Here is a 20,566-nt window from a genome sequence, read left to right as displayed (position 1 = left end):
GCTGGGCAGATCACAAGCACATTTACTGTCAAGCATCCTCACTTTCCAAACTGGAAGCTAAGAAACAGGGAAATCAGAATTGCATCTTCACGTCTCTCTGAGCACTTCTGCCAAGACCCCCAAGGACCTGGTTTTCTGGGCCACTTTACATGTTCTAAACACAAGTCTTGCTGGTGCCCCTTGTGGTTGCAGCAACCAGTATTTCCACAGCCCAGATCCCAGGTTTGTATCCTAAAAAAATCACTGTGTGAGGAACAGACTACTTGGGGTCTCCCATAACAAGCTGGGCTGAAAGGGACTTGMTGACCAGACAGTGGGCAGCTGACATCAGCCAAGAGTGAAGCAAATTCTCTAATGTGGTGTTCACTCCTCCATTCGTCTGCCTTCTAACTTCTGCCACTTGTGAGCAAAAGCCCTACAGAAACCATTTTCTCCTCTTCCCAGCTCACAGCTAATCACATCAGAAGGGRCTTGTACACACAGATCAGAGACAAAGGCTGATGTATGCTCACTTGGTGAAGTACCTTAGCCATTTATTTCAGTCGAGAAACCCTATTCCATCTCCCTTGGACATGCAGCACACAACATYTTCTAGAACAGTTTAGAACTTAAGACAATTCAGGTAGATTCTCCATTGTCCTGAAAAAATGTATTTTCTGCTTTTACCAAGGCAAGATTCCTGTCTGTGATCCATGATGCAAGACAGTTTGAACTTCTTGTAAACAGATTCTTGCCTTTTTTATTAATACATGGACAAAACCACATATTCCATGACCTGGAGAAAGAAGTATCACCATGGCACCTCCAAGCCCCCCATGAATAAGGAAGAGCATGACAAGGAATGAGSACAGAAAAATACAAACACCTCTCTGTGTGGTCCCTGTCCTGCTGACTTCCTGCTGTAGGATACATGAGTCTCACTACATGGCCAGGGACTCAGCCCCTTCCAAGGTCACATCAGAACCAGTATCCCAGTTGCTGGTACCTGCATTGCAGTGGTTCACAGAAAAAGAACAAAGACACAGGAGGAAATTTTCAAATCTACTTCTTTCAAACATCACAAGCCATCAGAACATCTATACTGCTTCCGGAAAACAGGATTAGAAAAGTGTGTGCATTACCCCAAYGTACAGATGGTGGGAGCCATACAATGTGCAGATGGTAGGACCCATGTAGGTCATCTGACGTGCCCAGATCGTGCAGCCTTTCGGCAGCAGACTCAGGAAATGATCCAAGGGCCCAGCATGCCAGCCCCTTGCCCTATACCATGCTTCTTCCCACACATAACATTACCCTTTTGAGGAAGATGGTCATTTCCAGAAATAGCCTAGGCAGTGTCCTCTGCAGTGCAGCAGTCTGTTTGGGGAACATGTACTTCTCTGCAACACACATCTTCTGCCCTCAAGAAACTGCCTTCAGATGCATTGGGGAAAATGAGGCTTTTTAAGTAAACACCACCTGACTGAAATGCACTCTGTTTGAAAAGAAACTGATGGCATTTGTATGGCTGTGGGCCAGGCCAGACTTCCTTCACTTCTATTTAGACTTGTTAGCTATCTCTCATGTTACAACTACACAGCTTCAATACTGTGCCTGGAAATGAAGGCAGGGGGAAATATACTTGCTAACAGGAAAATACACTAACACTACTGTAGCTACATGGTGTACTAGGGAAACTGAGGCACTAAGACTCCACAGGCTGCAAGAAAATCAGGAAGAGAACCCACATGTCTATACATCTGGACCTGTATTCTGTCAAGAGGGATACACTCATCTAGCATTTGGGAGATCCATGGAAAAGGAAGGCTGAGAAAAAYGGAAGAGCTTCAATTTCTTCTGTTCTTACAGTTCTGGCTCACAAGCAGCAGCAATTATCATGAAGGCTGCAAGGTGGCTACCTCCCACAGTTCCCAGATGGCCAGGCTGCCTGTGAAGCAGTTCATGAACTGCTGCACCTTGTAGCCTCACTGTTAAAGGCAAACCAGAACTGGTGCCATGTTACCTTACCATGCCTGTACGTTGCTTTAGTGCTGCCCAGGCATCTGGACAATGACCACTGGAGTATCAGTCCCAACAGCAATCCCAATGTCACCTGTCCTTTCCCACAACTTCTCCCTTCATGATGGTAAAACAGATGGTAAGAGATAAATGAGAAGCTTTCAGAAAATAATCGACTATTTTATGGAGAGAAATTTTAATCAAAACTGAGGCAAAAGGATTGCTCTCAGTCCACATGACTGCTTGTCACAGAGCAAGCAGYAAAGCATAAACAAGTAATTAAGATAATGTTGGAAATCATCTAAGGCTACTTCAAACTRGATTCATAAAGCAACAAAACTGAAGTGAAATCACTTTCATATCAGAGAATGAAAGGACTGAAAGTACAGTAGGGAACACAGAAAAGAGAGATGGGAATATATCCAGCATAATGGAAAAAGCAGGCCTGTTCCCTCTGAGCTGATCAACAAGGCACTGTCTCACACAGAAGAGATCCAGGCAAAGGCCAGCCAAGTGCACAGCCCCAGAGACCCACAGGCTCTGATCAAGAGAGCCCAAAATAAGTCAACAAAAACAAATCCTATCATTGTTGGTTCAAAGAAGGTAGGGAGTAGGAGCCAACACTCTCAGGAGGAGAACAAATAGCAGCCAGTCTTTGAATTTGGACAGAAGTTTGTCAGGAGGGATCAGGAGATGATGAACAGCAGGAACTCCAACAAGCAAGACAATTAACTCAGCAGCAGGACATTGACCAGTCTGTTTGGGTCAAAAATAGAAATGGATTTGAAAGCTCAATCAGGAGCAAGAAAGGAAAAAGTCAGTCTTACCTAAAAACAGAGGAGCAGATGGAAACAACACTACAGGTGACAACCAATTCACTGCAGAGCCCAGCACCAGGTCAGGTTAAACAAAAATGTGAAGGATAAATCCCTGCATGTGTTGTGGATGAAGCATTACACAGRGAAGATATAAAAAGGGTACAAATGTGCCAAGATGGGAAAAACCCAAAACACCTGACAAAGAAGGAATATGACTTAAAACAGAGAATTGCCTGTACACTGAATACAATGGGAAAAGAAGAGAAATGTAGGAACAGATGACCAGGTTTGGCCCAAATATCCTCCCCACCATGCCAAGACACCAAATTTCTCTAGACRCTGAATCTAACAACCTTCACATTTCAAAAGACCCTGAGAACATAAGAACCAMAATCTGAACTTTCCTGTCGTCACACCAGCATTGTGTTCAGTGATGCAAATCAGCTCATGGCAGCTGCAGCACAGCTCTAACTGAGCAGATGTGCAACACCAACAGCATGAGCCCTGACTAACTCCCACTGCTGCAAAACAGCACACTCCTGTAAAGGATTCCCCCAAATCTGGGGGGACRAAGGGCCATGAGTCTTCAGCCACAAATAGTGACACTTCACAGCAGACAGATGCTGCAGCAGAGAATTACAGTTCAGTTGCAGGTAACATCGACAACTGGGCCTACTCTTCGTTTACACAAAGGTCTCTTTGCACAACTTGGATAGTCCAAAGAGAATACAAATTACATTTTATAACTACTGAAGGTATAATGTATAAATTGAGCCCAGAACTGTGRGTTTCTGCAGAGACTCCCTGCTGCCCAGATACCCCTATGCAGGGCTATACTGCTAACACACAAAGGAAAACAGGAACTGCAGCTCTGCAGGATCTCCTCCCTTGGAGAGTTATAAAATAAACAGGGTGACAAAGAGAAACACAGTGGGTACCCCCATGGAAATTACTACATCAGCTCTTGCACTTTTGGAGGCCTCATTCCTCACTGGAGAGTGGGATTTACACTTCTCATGATATTTGCTGGGTTCACCTCAGGGTAACCTGCCAGTTGTACTGCAAAGCCAAGAACCACGGAGAAGACACTGTATACAAAACCTCACCTGCATCAGGTACTTTTTAAACTTTCCAAATCGTGGCAGGATCTCACACAATGTAGTGCTGGCAGGTTCAGAAACTCCAGCATCACTAGGATTTGCTTATCTACACTTGCAGATTGCACTGGGGCAAATGACATGGAATGGGCAGAAGGCATGTGCTGAGGCTGAGCAGTTGTGTGAGTACAGTGCTACCTGCCAGCCTCCTCTGAGCACCGGTATGCCAGTACAAACCTACAAAGACAGTGGGATTTGAACATGGGTTGATTGCCTCTTGTGCATGGACCAGCAATCCAGTTGGCCAGCCCAACACTTAAACTATCATTATGCTTTCTCAAAAWGAAGTTATGCACATACCTTAACTATACTCAGTATTGCTGGCCACTCTCCCTCAACACATCTAAGAGAGAAGCAATCCTTTACAGCTCAGCTTTGTCCAGCTTCCCTTTCTTAAGAAATTAACCAGAATATTCAGGTATACCCTCTACTGGAAAGCAAGAACCTGTCTCCAAGTACCTCTACACAAAGCTTCAACAGCAAGATGAAGATTCCAGATACTAATCACACTGTTTGTACATTATCAAAACACGGCACAGCAGATCTCACACTTTCTCTGTTTGACACATATGGATTTGTACTCCATGAAGCAAAAGCCAGGTCCTGAGCCATGAACAGAGCTTCCTGGCACTACAAGGCTTGAGGCAGAAAGCAGCCTCTATCCCTCCCATATTACACAAGGGCCAGATTCTAACCCACCTACACACAGCTAGTCAAAACTCAACTCCCACTAGCTATGGAGTCAGGTGTGATACAGTGCAAGTGGGTNAAAAAAAAAAAAAAAAAAAAAAACCAAACCAAAAATTCACAAGCAAATAAACAACGTATCATCCAGAAACCAGTAACAACAAATAGTGCCTAGGAAGCAGGAAAGCTGTAGATAAAAAGTCTCAGAGACCAATTCTCTGGGACATGAAGACAGGGTTGGGGCTCTGTGCAGAAATGTAGTGCAACATTAGCTGACAAAGCAATTTGTTTTTTCAGGAATTCCTTAAACAAGACAAGCAAACCACACAGCCACCTGCACACCCTCTCCCCCAATAAAATCATAGTTACAGCACTGTCCTAACTCCAGACGCTCTAGGAAGAACTGAAAATTGCCAGGTACACCGTCAGCAGCACAATAGGGGGGTAGAGGGCGGAAACCTTCTTTGACAGAAAAGATATAATATATTAAAACTATGCAGTGTTCACCAACCCCTCTACTCCTGCTCTGCACAGCAAGGTACAGCTGCACAGCACTGCTGCTGGGGTAAATCATCTTTCTTACGCACCAGATAGGCAAGGCTGACTTGCAGCTACACTTGCAGCCACATCCTTTCAGCTTCTGCACTGTTGTTTATGAACCTGTGCCACATGAAGACATCACCTAAGGCACATGAGGTACCTAATGCACACCTATCCACCCACCCCTCAGTCCTTGCTCTGGGACACTGTGCGCAAATCAAGCTTAAAGCCAAGAATACCTGAGGGTTTCAGCAGTACAATCCCCATACTTACCCTCAAAAGAGAGTTTCAAAAGATGAGACTGAAGGCCTACAGAGAAGATTCAGCACAAAACCAAGTGATGGGATTTAGAAGCGTGAGAAAAAAAGTTTCATATGGGGCAGAGGAGAGTGCAACAACAGAGMAAATGAGGAGCTGCATCAGTAGAACAGCCAGAAGGGCAAAGAAACCCAGACACCCAGATTTCCAAGATAACACGTCCAAAATGCCTCACCATACTCATTCATTACAGCTGCCGACTCCAAGCTCTGCAAGCAACCTGCTATGAGACTCTAGRTGTCTGAAAGGCCCTTGGGAAGCAGCCTCAAACACAAGGGAGGATAATGGGAAGAGAGGAAAATGAAAGGAAAAAGAAACTGGACAGAGATCAAACCCTCCTGCATGGAACTGAGCAGTAGATCTTTGAGAGACCTTAACAACACGGCCCTCTTGGGAGAGCTGAGGGYTCCCAGTGCTGCTGGGAGGATGCTTGGTATTTCCCCAGGATTAGACCAAAAAATAACAGGCTTTTCTACATGCCTGAGAGCCTAAATAAAAACAAAACACAAATGACAATCTAATATTGAATAAYATAATAATATAATTTCAGATTTCGTTATAAATCTTAACTTCATTAAATTGATGGTATTATTGGGGCAAAAAATCATTTAGCAACCCTACTGTTTATTTTATTTCCTGCTGACACAATGATTTAAATTGATTAAAAAGTCTTCTCAATTATTTTCCAAAATGTATAAATATCAAACCARGCTAATCCTAACTAACTATAATGAACCTTTCAAATAACTGGGCTATTAAAACTGCACATGTAGGGTCCATGAGAGCAGTTTCCAGTGACGTTGTGTGCAAGTTAATGTATTCACAGAACCGCACTCCCAGCACAGACTACTTCACTTCTCTAGCAAGTTTTTAGAACCCAGCTTCTGCTCCAGAAACATCTTCAGAAGTAACATTAAGTGATGCTGTAACAAACCTCTGCTCATTTTTCATCCCATTCCAAAAACGAGAAGATACCTTTGTCAAGAGCCAATTTAAATAGGCATATTCAATTCAAATGTAATATATCTTGGCTAATTGATTTGCTTGGTGCTTTGCTTTTATCGTGTGTTAAGTAGGATTTGTTTAAAAAAGTTTCCCTTGTCTATTATAAACACCAGGTTACAATGACTGTGATTCTCCACTTATTTTCTGCAGGTGGGTAATTTTCCATATCGAAATATCCCTGACTAAAGCAAAACGGTATTTATAAACATATCAATGTTTTAATTCAAAGTCAGTACATCTTTCAAATGTCTACACCAAACACTGCACATTCATGTAGATAATGATTGCAGAAAGAAGCCCTCTGCAGCAATCTCCATGCTGTCGGTTGCACAACTAAGACAAGCGAAGGAAGAGAACCTGAGCCACAACGTCCTTCTTTAAAATTGGAACATATGAATTAGAAATCATGAAGAATGTTTTCCCTCTTATCTGCACACCCCTGTTTGGGATAGAAAAGAATTACTTTGCTGGAACTGTAAGACTGCCATAGTTCTGTAAGAATAAGATTTKCTCCACCACTGCCATCCAGAGCTGGGCTGTCTGCTCCTCAGAACTTTCTAGGTGTTTGTGCAATGACWGCACAGGGCCTGTTGGGAGGAAATAGCTCTCATGACTGGGCTGCAAATGCTGAAGGGAAATACTCGGATCTAAACTGTGAATCAAACAAGCAACTAGGCTTCGTAAATACCCTGCACCATAAAATCAGGGATTTTTTTTGTTCAATAAAGACCATCAACAATGTACACATGTCAATCTGTAAAAGTGTATAAATAAAAAGAGAAAAAAATAAAACATCAGCACTTTGCCAAGGTTGCTTGAGAGACATTTTTACAGGAGGCTGTTAAATTACAAGATCTGCATGAGATCCAAATGCATAATTTCTCTACACTAATTAAACATTTTGAGACAAAAGCAATCTAAGAAAATCTCTTGTCCACACATGAAATGTAAGTTTTGTTCCTCATCAAGGGCTTGATATTTAATTCAAAGTCCATTCCAACTCCAGCCGACAGAACTTACTGAATTGCCCCTTTGATTTTAACAGGAAGAGATGATACAGAGCCTYCCTTAAACAAGGCTGATGCTATACTCAGCATCACACAAAAGACACTGCAGTGAATTTGGAGGCACCCTAAACTTCACAGTTGTCACTTCCCGGCACTTCAGCCATCTGGAAGGCCTGCCATCTCCTACAGCAAGTGCAAGCTGCTACGACTTGTGCTAAAAGAAACTTCCATTTCCAACTGTGCATGTAAGGTCTAAGCTCCCCAAAAGCCCCACTCTGATCTCTGCCTGGAGCAGACSTAACACTGGTCATTCCCTGAGGCTGTAACAAGCACAGAGGGCAACAGGCTGGGTAACTGTACTCTCACTCTAAAGATTCAATTTGGCCTTGCATAAAGAAGGTTTTAAGAAAGAGTAGAAAGTACTTTTTCTGCTTRTCTGTTGCCTTTCCCCCCACATGAACATATTCAGCCTGTCATGCTCAAGGGCCCAGCGGGCTGGTGTCAGCACAGAGCTGCCCCAGGAGAGCTGTGCCTGGGGCTCTGTGCTGGCAGGGCCTGCTGAGCACCCTGGCCCCAGGGACAGGGAGTGCTCTGCATCCCTCTCCAGCCTACAGGCTGCTGGAATCAGTGCTAAGGAGTTCCTGAGGGGGATGTGCTTCCAGCCCTCCTCTGGAGAAGGGCAGGTTGCCATGACAAAGGCCTTTGAGACAAAGAGGTGTGGGATGGAAAAATAGTATGTGGGAAACCTAAAGGGAAAAATACCGACCTCAATTCAGCATTTGCCATCATTTTCCAACACAAAGTCACAGGACTGGGGACTTCGGTTCATGATAAACAGTAAGAGCTACAACTGCCCTCAAATTAGGAGAGGCTGGATGAAGTAGTGAAGGAAATACAAATATTCCGCATACAAAGAGCTCAAGAGATGCTGATCCTGATGAAGAAAAACTTCCCCAGCAAGGTGTCCTAACATTGCTTCAAACAACCTYTATTATCAAGTGCTGCCGAAGCAGAATCACTGCAAGCAAAGGCACCTTTCCCTCAGGCCTTTACAGGTTCTTCCCAATGGCCTTAAGAAAGCCTTAATCACCTGAGCCACCTGCCACCATTTTATGGATTGCTAGGGCCCTGCTGCAGTAAAAGCAAGCTTGCAAATGTCTTTTCAAACACATACTTTATGTTTCTGAAGTTTTCTATTCCAGAAGGTCTCAACAAGGTCTGAACAAATCTACAGAAGGTAGCAAACAAAAATAAAAAGAACAGGAATAAAAGGGAAGAGGCAGATGCAACTACAGCACCAAGCGATAGGCTTAATCCTGTTGTCTCTTCTAGCTTTAAGAAAGCAAGAAACATGGCAGTGTATAAGAGAAGTGTCAAAAACATGGAGCTCTACAATTACCAAGCTATCAAAAGCTGGGAAATCCCACTGCCCTGAAAGGCAGACTGAAAGACAGCTTCATTTTCCTGAACTGRATTTTTAACATGTTGTACATTACAGTCAGTCATCTCCCTCTCTCCCATTTGTTGTAGGGGATCCATTTCAAAACATTTCCTTGCTTCGAATCATGCCTGTCATTACAATCCCAAAGCACCCAGGCTGCACATGCACTATCCCTTAAAAGCAGTGATTTCTGGGTTGGAAAGACATCAGTTGTATGTAATGGAAATAGCTATTGCCTACCTCCTCCCTAAACCTTATGGAACAGATCTCCCTATCCCCCTTCCTGCTGCAGCATCTGAGCCTTGGCATGATGTCAGCTGGCARTGCCACTTCAGACCCAACTCCCCTGTGTCCCCTCTGCTTCCAGTGCTATGGATCCAGAATGGACGCTGCACTTGTGTACCCCAGCTCTCAATCCCTCTAGCTTTTCACACTCTTCTCATTCTCTCCAGAGGGCAGGTTTCTCTCCACTGCCTCCASCTTTCTTCTGCAGCTTCACCCCCACTCCTGCCCCCTGTGCTGTCCTGCCCATGTCGTACCTGGTGGCAATACTGGCAATGCTGCCACTGCCGCTGTATTTCCGTGCCCGGCTCAGCCTCCGCGTGGGCTTTGGCTCTTGTAGTCCAGGGCTTGGAACTGAGGGGAAGGTCGAGGCATAGCCATGTTCGCACTCTGCAAGAAAATCAACAGGCAGGGCATTAAAAACAAAACAAACAAACAAACAAACAAAACCAAACAAACAAAAACACAAAAAAAAAAAAAAAAAGAAAGAGAGAAACAAAACAAAAAGAAAGAACTGGTGGGGGGGAAGAGAAAGAAGTCAGCAGGTAGGCCTCACCACTAACCCATGGGCCTAGCTGGGGAGGCCTTTAACCACAACAGCTCAGGGAAATGACTGAGGATATATTCACAGGGAAGTGGACTGGGAGGTGGAGAACAGGGAGGAAGGGAAGTATAAAATCTCTGCCAACCCTGGAGGGAGGATGGCCACTCAAACACTGAAAATATGAAAAAAAACCATGACAGTCCAGAGAGTGCCTCGTCTACCTCTTCCTTCCCAACCTATCTGAATCAGGCAAAACACATCTATTTCACTGTGCCACTGACGTCTCTGCTGAGCCAGAGCCACCCACCACCATGCCTCCTGCCCAGTGGAAAACTTTCACACCAATCCCCCCTTTTCCTTCCAGAACCTACATCCACGCCAATGTCCCCCACTCTGCAAAAAGCCTTCCACCTCCAGGAGGACTCATTAGTCTATCCCTCATCCAGCCCCTCACTGCTGCAGATTTACCACCATCCTTCCAGCAAACACCCGTTCTGATCCCTTCCCCGAGGTCACTCTCCCCCCTCGATGGGGATCTGACCCCAGCTGCCTTCCCCTCACGGAGGGCACCCATCCTCCCCCCATTACCTCTCTCCCTTCGCTCCAGATACTCGGCCGCCTCYAGCAGCCGCTGGATGTTGATCATCTGGACTTGCTCCATGGCCGGGGGGCTCCGCAGCCCCGGGCCGCCCTCCGCCCCCACGCTCCCGGCTTCCCCGCTGGAGACGGGGGCGGCTGCGGTGGGGAGGCGCCGGGGATCGCCGTCTCTGCCCAGTGCCCGGGCCTCGTCACCCCGTCCCGGGGGCCGGCTCTCCTGGGAGGGCGAAGGGCGGCAAGGGAACACACGAGGAAATGCCGGAGGAAGCACCCGCTCCGGGATGCTCCCGCCGGGAACGGCGGCGCTATTCCTGACCCAGCCCCGTCCCCAGCGCCCGGCCGAGCGCTGCCCCCTTGGCCAGCCCGGATTCCCCCTCACGCCGGGCCCTGCCAGGATCCCAGCCCCGGCCCCTCGGCCCGGCAGCCCCGTGGCGGGACCGGCCCCTCCGGCCGCCGCCCCGCCCGCCGCCTCACAGCACTTTGTTTACCTCTGCCCGGCGCTCACGGGCGGGCGGAGCGGAGCGGAGCGGAGCGGGGCGGGCTGGGAAATGCAGTTCCCGGGAACACGAGGCACGGCCGGAGCGTGTCGGGGGCAGCGACACACGCACGAACCTCCCGCGGCAATGGCTGTGTGCTCCCACCCCTGAGGTGATGGCTCCGTGCCCACCCAGACCCCGAGGTGATGGGGTCACAGAATCACAGAGTGGGCCAGGTTGGGAGGGACCAMMGTGGGTCAACCTCCCTGCTCAAGCGGGGTCACCCCAGAACACATTGTACAGAATTGCATCCAGACGGCTCTGGAATATCTCCAGCGAGGGAGACTCCACAACCTCTCTCTGGGCAATCTGTGCCAGCGTTTAGTTACTCGCACAGTGAAGTTGTTCCTCATACTCAGGTGGAATTTCCTGTGTATCAGTCTCTGCCCGTTGCCACTTGTCCTGTTGCCCAACCACCCAACAGAGCCTCTGCCGCCTCCCTGCAGACACTGACAGACACCGGTAAAGTCCYCTCKCAGCCATCTCTTCTTGAGGCTGAMCAGGCCCAACTCCCTCAGCCTTTCCCCATAACAGAGAWGCTCCAGCCCCCTGAACAACTTCACAGTCCTCCACTGGGCCTGGTCTAGGAGCTCCATGTCTCTCTTGAACTGAGGAGCCCAGAAGTGGACACAGCACTCCAGGCAATGGCTCCATGCCCACCGCCATGGAACTGGCAGGGCTGTGGAAAGGATAAAGCCGATAAAGGATAAAGGCTACAAACGACAGGGCACAGCCAAAGGCTGGAAGCTTTCCACACCTCACCTGTGGAGATGTAACTAAAGACAAAGTGCCAGGAATTCCCACCTGGAGTGACTGATACACTGTTTTTCATGGGAGACTAAGGAGTGAGACCCATTTTCCAATGTGCACAGAGCCCTTGAGAACAAAGACAACAGATACCATAGACAGCAAATTCACKGTATTTGAAGCAGCACATCTACAAAGAACAACAGTGACCATCTCAACATTTTAACAAATGCTGTCACACACCTTCCAGTATGATCACTCTTTTCAGAATTTTAATCATGTATTTAACATTCTGATTTTCATGTAGGTAGAAACCCTGGGACCACTTCTATGAGACCCTGAATTTTACCAACTTCTACATTAGCTGGAATGGAGCTTAAAAACCTGATAACATATAATTGTATGATACTGGTCTCTAAAATACCTGACTTACTCAAAAAGCACACACTCAGAGAACGTTCAAGATCAGATTCAGAGCATTCATGGTAAAAATCTGAATCTCAAACTGATTCTGACTTAGAAACCCTCCAAAGACTGTTTTAGARTTCTAACGGCTTATTTTCTGAAGCTTTAGGCCATGACTATTTACATTTGCAAGCATTCCTCCATCAGAATAGGAGATAGAGAAGTACCTGGAAAGAAAAAACAGAAAGGCAGAGATTCTCAATTAATAGCTTGTGTCTGGTAGCAAGGGCTTTAGCCAGAGCACAAAACATCAAGAGATTCATGATGGAGCTGCAAGAGTTGCCAGCACTCAACTTGAGGAGGCCTGGAAAAAGTGGATTCAGGGTAGCTAACTTTTCTCTACACACAATTTGCTGATTCACCATTTCTGAGGTTTCCKCAGAAAACTGCAGGCTTGCAGCTGATGGAGGTAAAAATAATACCACTATTCAGTTCTTACACAGACCTTTTCATCTCCAAATCTCTAGGGGCTGTTTTGTTTTGTTTCTCTTAAGGTGGGAYAGCTGAAAAATAAAGGAAGCTGGGRCATCTCCAGGGACATCCCTCCCTCATTCTGGGAAAGCCAGTCCCACCCCTTGCTTGGACAGRACAGCCTCTACTCATACACCTACACCCAGCCAGACCACAGCATGTGTAAAGACTGGCTTTTGTCTGGGGAGGAACTCAAGGAAGGAAGTATTCTCTCTCCCCACCTCATGTTTCTACACTGGAAACTGCCCATAGAAGAGATTGTTAAAAGCACATGGAAAATTCCAAATTTGAGCAGTCTCAAAGACTGCTCATAGGATCTTGGATTAAGGAAAAGGACACAGGTGCAAAGACATCTCCACAACAGCAAGGTTAACAGAAGAGCATTTCTGGGCTCGAACTGTGYTTCCTCTAACCTACTTCCAAAACCTGGGAGCCATTTGCCTCTCAGAATTAGCAATACTAATCATTAAAAAACCCAAACCCCACAACTCCCACCCCCAAACTCACGATAAAGCCCCAAAATCACTGCAAAATAGGCTTTTATCAGCATCCACTGCCACTAGCTTTTCCTGGGACATATGTGGTGCCCCTCTAAGGATTAAATAGGGAAAGTCATGGCTGGAAAATGAAGGGGTAGGTTGGGAGCCTATCAGAGTATCAGCCTCATGAAGGTAAAGTTCAAGATACAAAACAAGAGAGTATGAAGGAGGAGGACCCTGATACACATGGTGAATTAAATCAGCCCTGGAATGAAGTAACAGCAGGATCAGCTCTGCATGAAATAATCTAGGACCAGCTCTTGCATTTACACTTCAACTCGGCTTCCAAGTCTTTGTTTCTGAAGTAAACAACACACAACTAGAAAAAAAAATCTGTGTGAAACAAAGACAAATTTGGGAATAAACCGTGGGACATTTCCCCAAAGAAGGAGCCCTAAAGAAAAGGCAAGTCAAGCATGGAGCCACAACGGATCTGCAAAATCTCGCAGTTACCATCGCAAGTGCTCGTGTGGGCAGGTCAGCCTGCAAAATGCCAGAGTTGTATGTGACAGAAACAAAAGTGGGTGGAAAGTGARTAACACAAAGAGGCCCACTGCCATTCTACTGCTGACCAAAAAGCCCCCAAAGTCAGATTTTAAATGTGGTTGAGCAATCCGCAGGCAACACTGGGGAGGGACTAAAGGAAGAGTATTTTAGGAGAAAATGAGATCATTTAATTTAGTGGCTCCGAATGATCTGTAAGTACAGTTTTCTGATTATAAGTGCTTGCTGCTTGGCATCCCTTCTGGCAGCTGTGATTCACTTTCATTGTGTGTGCTGCTGCTTCGCCCTTTAGAAAGGGGCTTTTTACATTTTATTAAATGGCACTTCGGCAACCCTCCATTTCCAGCCTTAATAATGGATTTGTTAATCTCCCTGATAGCCTTTCCCTCCTCCTTAGCAATAATTTAAATATCCAAGAAGAAATCGGCAGTGCAGAAATCAATTAATATTTACATCTGAAATGCTGCTGTACTATTTTCATCAAGTGCAACAGATGTGATCTGTTTTTTATCAACATCACCATCACTTGCATTAAACTAGCAACTTCCATCAGGGAAATTTTCTAAGAGCTTTCCAGAAAGTAATGTTTTAAGCTTCTCAAACCTGAAATTACTTTAGCTATTTTCTTTCCACTCTGCAGGAAGGGAAACTGAGGTGTAAGCAGCATAATTGCTCACATGAAGACACACCCAGAGGTGGAACAGGAACATGTCTCACGAATCAAGATGCCCAACCCTGTGCTTTGAACACAAGCTCAGAAATAGCACAATGCTTTGCAACGTGGAAGTTATTTTCAATAAGGGCAATCTCTCTGGCTAATCTGTCTTGTTTTCCTTTCTGTATTTGGCCTTTGCTAAAATCCTCCTATCCCCAACCCTCTGCACATTCTGGGAGGRACATCAAGATAGCAACATCTTGAAGTCATGAGCTTCCTTTGCCCACCTTCACGCAATTCCTCCAAATTCYTAGTAAAGTTTTCAAATCCTTGAAATCTAACACTTCTGCAATGAAAGCATGAACACAGATCCCCAGGAGGAACCATTTTCTGGCACTCTCAAAACAGTGCAAAGAATCACTGATTCACCAAATTTCAGGAAACAGCAGATCCATACCACTCTTGTTTCTCTAGTGAGGGGAACAACATCTGAACAACATGTCAGCACACACTGTAACAACCAGGTCTCYGTACTCGTAGTCAAGACTGTAATATCAGTATTGCAGGACTGGCAGCAGCAGACTGGAGAACAACCCAAGTCCCATCTACTCAACACCCTTCCAAGGCTTGCAATACCTTGACTAAGGAACCTACAAGTGCTATAGGACATGGCCTCATTTCTCATCCGCCAGCTTCATTCTTTCGCAAGGCATCAGATAATCCCTTTCAGCACTCCCACTGGTATCTGGAACCCATCCACCRCTGAGGACAGACATTTCTCAAAACCAAACCACTGAAATATCGAAGAGTTTGAACAGGAAAAAGCATACACTCTGATTCAAAGACCAAGCTCTGCCAATCAGTAAGATAAAAGCCACAGGTCTACTGGCTCTTTGGGCTACTTGCCCCTTTCTCCAGGAGATGTGTTCTGTTTTCAGACCTGTGCTGTGCCCCGATTTATATTGAGACAGCAACTTACTCTGTGACTTTGATTATGTCACTTAACTGATCCAGTTGCAAAATTAAGAGGAGYTCCCATAAGAAAAAAATATACACAGTCTTTCAGCTAAATAACAAGTAGGTAGGGCTCTTCAGCCAGCAGCAGAAGTTGCTTCTCTGCCAGCTCTCAGGATGCTCTGCTGACAAGGGATGTGATCGGTTCTCAGCAGCACTTCTGGCAAAGTCCCATGGTTTTACCTCTGCCCTATCATTTCTCCTGCTGTGGCTTCCTTCTGAATTTTATGCTGAGGTCCAAACAGTGTGAGTCAAAATAACCCAACCTGGAAGTGGCTAATGCATGAATCACTATGGCCAGGTCATAAACCAGGAGGAATGAAAGGAGTTTATTGTGAGCTGGATGAAAAATGTATAAATAAAGGGGTCCCACACTGCTCTATATATCACATCACCATAAGATCCAAGACCATCTACGCTGACCTTGAGCCACGTGTTCAGCACTCATTGATTCAGTCGGAACTCTGCACACAAACCAAATGCAGTCTCGGCTTCTTCTGCTCTCTGCTAATTACAGGGTTCTGTTATTGCTTTGGTTTGTCAAAAAGGACCCTCAAGAGCATATAAACAATGGAAGGAGCCATATGGTGAAGATACTGTTAGCTCATTCTCAAGGTTCAGTTGTCCTCTCCCTCAGAGAGAATTATTCAGGAGCAAAGGACAAATCTAAGATCACCCATTTGTTATTCCTGGTCAGAAGATCAATAAACATAGCCAGCACTTGAAGATCTAGCTGTCTCTTGTGAGGGGCCAAAGTCCACTGCCCCATGCATGCACACCTCTATTAGATTTGTGAACTTGTCACCCCTGTTACAGCGACTTGATTGCCTTCATGCTTTTGGAAGAGGATATGGCAACACAAGTCTGTATCTGTAGTGAGATCAGAATGTATTACACACYATGTCTATTACAGATAAGTCATCGCATCCGAAGGATTCATCATGTGTTTATGCAACTCCTACTGACAAAAACATGTGTCCAAACACACAAAGGTGATGCTTGACACACACTAAACCTCAGCTGAATTTATTCCAGCTCCCTCTAAAAACATCGTCCCAATTCCAGCATTTCAGCTGCTACAGATTTTCAGCGATGCTTATTCATGAAGTGGCATTTGCAGAGGTTACAGATACACCAACAGAGCTGCCCTCAGTACAACTTTCATTTTTGAAAACAGCCACTGTAACTTTTTTCATGTGACGTTTCTATTTCTTGGATACCCAGCTTAAATTTCTAGAAACAGGTCATTTGGAAACCTGTACTTGTCAGTTAGTAAGGTGTGTGGGATYGGATTTTATGGTCACACCATGAGAACTGCAGCATGAAGGCACACWGCACTGTTATTCACTCCCAGAGGTTCAACTGGAAAAGTAATTCAGTTATATTTCAGTAGCTAAAATCCTTCAGCTTACCTGAGGAGTCTGATAACAGAACTCTAACCTTCTCTGCCACTGTACTRTAACAYAGRTAATTTTTATTCCAATATTTTAAAAGGTATGTGAATACTATAAGGGTGGTGCTGAGAGGCCACTCCTGAACAGTCTCCTCCTGCCATAGCCCTGACAGTACATSCTCCATGGCTCTCTGCCCTGTGGTTCTGCTTCCACACCACCCAGCCAACCCACGCCCCCTCTGCTATTATTCACGACCACAATGATAGGATGTGGGGCCTATAAATATAAATCATAATCATCTCCTTATTTCTCCCTGAGCTTCAAGCAGGTARGAAAGTCCTGCCTTATCTGAAAGTCCTGTCCTAGACATGGAAGGCTCCGTTGTCTGCCTTGCACTACTGACCTGCAAACAAGGATAGGTGTGTTTTGGGGGCTGAAAAGATCCTTTTAACTGCTCCTCTATCACCGTAAGGTGTGACATGCACACTGTGGGATATCCAAGCACTTGGATTCACAAGAGAAGAGGTTGTGTCCAACTCTCAGGGGGCCCCTCTACCAAACAGCATCTGCTCCTACTGAGGACACTTTTGAAAAGGTGAATAATGCAGCACAGSCACCAAAGGCTTGGAAGAACGAATGAGGACACTGAGTGTGGTTTATCAGAAACCATAAAAGTACGAGAAAAACCACTTGAGCTCACTGAGCCATAACAGCCCTTCCTTAAATTCATTCCTTTGGCTACCAAAGCCCTTCAGCTGCCATACCACTGTGATGCTGATCCCAACCAGCATCCTGGTGCTTTACCCAGCTCTGTCCCTGTCACCCATCCTGGCCAAGAGGAGACAAACATCTACCTGTCACCTCTGTTTTTTTAAGACTGTGATTCCTTGGGGCAGGGCACCGTCACTCCCCTGCGTGTACAGCACCTGCACAACAGGGCTGTGACTCAGCCACCTTCCTGATGGGAGTAACCCCAAAATAGCTCATTACAGCCCTGTGTAACACTGTGGTCAAATGACCTGGGCAACCTGCAGGAAGCAGGCAAGTACCAAGTCTGACTGCAACCAAGTCTGGCAGTCTCCATCATCAAACTTTTTTGAGCTCATCTCCCCTGTTATTGCTAATTGTTAGGTCAGAGACTRTAACGAGGAGTGACCAGCCATTAGGAACTTCTCTGCCAGGCTGCTAGCGCTGGGGGCACTGAGCAATCACCCCTGCTCTAGCAGACGAAAGGGCACAGCATTCTCTTGCTGCAATAACCTGAGCTCTGCATGCAAATCCCTTCCCAGAAAGGAGATGTATAAACATTAGGATATAACYCTCCCGCTTCTGCAGCTGTTCCTCAGTTTAGATAGGGCCAGTAATGCTCAGAGATTGTTTTCCAATCCCAGCAGCATTTTTCTTTGTTTGGGAGCAACATGTAAAAGCTGCCTGGTTTGTGACGGTGACGTTCTCAACAGCGCATTCACTAGCTGAACCTCTGGTTAAATGGGACTTTTCACCTTAAAATGTCCTGATTGTAAATTAAAATATTGAAAGGTTTTGCAGAATTGCCTAATGAAATTGATGATTTTCAGCATTATGACCTCGATGATTACCAATGAAAGCTTCAGCGAAAACAAGCGCACAGGAATGGAGCTGTTTAGATGAAAACACCTCTTTTCTAAATCTAGCAATAAAAATTCCTGTATCCTGCTGTCCTACTCATTTYCCAGTCCCAAACAAGGAACAGTATAAAATGATGTATTTTTAAATGGAGCGTATAAAAGATCAAGATACTATCCATCTCAACGGCAAGGAAAATTCTATCCTCCCCTCTCCTGAAATAAAACCCCATTATTTTGACAGTTCCCCTTCACAACAAGAGCCCTCCTTGAGAAAAAAACAAACCCAACCAGCGGTCTCACACTCGATTTCCAAACCAGGGGTGCTGCTGTTTTCACATGCAAACCSAATTCTTGACGGTGTCTCCTGTCATTTTCCTGCTTACAGCTGCTGCTCATGGTGCAGCTCAGCTCCTCAGACGCTTGGCTTTGCAGATTCATTACAAAACAACAATTAGCACGAGAAAAAAAATCCCACCCCAATATTAACTCAACTTTCAAAAACAGAAAAGCAGCCTGTATTTGTTCTGGGCGAGCAAAGAACAAGGGCTTCTGGCTGCAGCTTTAGCGGCAGAGCAGCTTCTCCGCAGTGGGATCCCTTTYCCCGGAAGTCTGCGTGCACGCAGCTTTTTTGGCAAAACAAGGGCACCCTATATTGTCACCTGTAAGGGACCTATAGCTACTGTAGGGGATGAATGGCGAGGAAAGGGTGACAGTGCGATGGAAACGCGCGGTGACGGACGCGCTGATCTCTTTGTAAAGTTAAATGGGAAAACGCAGCACGTGCCCGCGGAGAGGAGAAAGAAGGGGAGAAAAAACCCAAACAGAAAACCAGAGAGCAGATTAAAAAAAAAAAGAAGGTAAAAAACTGATTTAAAAATGAAAGCAGAAAATTTTACGAAATCAAAGACTAAAACAAAGAATAACAGAGAAACCCGAGGAAAACAAGGGCCAGGTGGCGGTGGCGGAGCGGAGCCGGGGGTTCCCGGCGCGGGTGGCATGTGACAGTCCCGGGCTCGCAGGTCCCCGAGYCCCGGTGCCGAGCCCCCCCCACCCCGGAGCGAGCCCCCCCAGCCCCGCGCCCCCCCGGGCCCGCTCCGCTCGGCAACGCGTGACGTCACACGGGGGACCCCGGCGCCGCGCATTGGCGGAGCGGCACGCGCGGCCCCGCCCCCGGCAGGCGGCGGCCAATGAGCGCGGCGCGCTGGCTCCATGTGCGAACCATGTGTCCGCCCGCGGGGGCGGGGCGTGCCGGGCGCAGCGCCGCGGGAGTGCGCTCCGCCACTGCGCGGGGTCCGCGGCCGCGCTCCGCCGCGGGCCACGGCCGCCCCTTTGTTCCKAAAGCGCTGCTTCCCCGCGGTGCTGCCGTCCCTCGCAGCCCGCGTGCCCGCTCAGGAGAACACTCCGTAGGAGAAAGGTGCGGGCTGCGCGCACCCTCCGCGCCCGCGGAGCAGAAGGCTAGCGGCGCGGCGGGCCACCGCCCCGCACCGGACGCTCGCCCTGCCCTGCACTGTTCTGCCCTGCCCTCTCCTCCCCGCCGGCTACCTGGCGAGCGCTGCCACTTGCCTACGTGACTCTGCCCATGCCCCGGCGGGGGGAGCGGGGACGTGTCATCGCCTCCTCCCCCGCCGCTCCGGCTCCGCCACCGGCTCCRGCTCCGCGCGGGGCCCGCCGGCCCCCCCGACCCCTCTTGGTGCCCCCCCCGAGCCCGCTGTCTCCGAGAACCGGAGATGCGCTCCCCCTCCCCACGCCGTCCCGCTACACTCTCCATCCCAAACTTTCCCCCGGGCCCGGTCTCCCCAGTGGCGCAGGGGGTCGCACGCACGCCTCTGCCGCGGGGGGTGCAGGCCGGCCCCGGCGCCCTTTGTCACTGCGTCGCCGGTTCCTGCAGCCAGCCGAAAGTTTGGGGTTTTTTTTTTTTATCCCTCCTGACCGCTCCGCCGTCACGCACACGCGCGGCCACAGCCGCCAGCCCGCACTTACTTTTATTCTCCTTCTCGATCCGCTCCAGGTAGCTGGCGGCCTCCAGCAGCACCTGCACATTGTAGAGAAAGGTGTCCATGCCCGCCGCGGGGCTCGTGTTGCAGATGTCCCCGAGGGGGCACCGGGCCCCGCCGGCCGCCCCTGCGCTCCGCTCCTCGCTCCGCGGCTCCCTCCGCGGCCGCCCGCGCTTCCCCATGCCCCGCCGCCTCCCCACGCGGTGCTCCGTCCGTCCGTCTGTCCGTCCGTGTGCCGGCGCTGCC

At 47.5% G+C, this 20,566-nt stretch overlaps 1 protein-coding gene across 2 annotated transcripts in view; it reads right to left on the bottom strand.

The window, feature by feature from the left end:
- MXI1 (MAX interactor 1, dimerization protein) overlaps positions 1 to 20,560 on the bottom strand; it is a 55,791-nt gene extending 35,231 nt beyond the window's left edge. The window contains exons 1-2 of one of the 2 annotated variants that reach the window (XM_057375560.1): positions 20,307 to 20,560; positions 9,511 to 9,643 (exon numbers count right to left, since the gene is read on the bottom strand). In XM_057375560.1, coding sequence (XP_057231543.1) covers positions 9,511 to 9,643; positions 20,307 to 20,502 — 329 coding nt within the window. In that variant the 5' untranslated portion in view covers positions 20,503 to 20,560. Of the gene's footprint in view, positions 1 to 9,510; positions 9,644 to 10,385; positions 10,750 to 20,306 lie in introns of those variants that run through there. The other variant, XM_057375561.1, reaches the window with a different exon arrangement.
- Positions 20,561 to 20,566: the final 6 nt, after the last annotated feature.

The sequence above is a fragment of the Malurus melanocephalus genome, unplaced genomic scaffold (assembly GCF_030028575.1).
Source record: "Malurus melanocephalus ecotype Western Australia unplaced genomic scaffold, MMel_1.1 scaffold_252, whole genome shotgun sequence".
Classification (NCBI taxonomy): domain Eukaryota; kingdom Metazoa; phylum Chordata; class Aves; order Passeriformes; family Maluridae; genus Malurus; species Malurus melanocephalus.
This window is presented reverse-complemented; position numbering and strand designations above follow the sequence as displayed.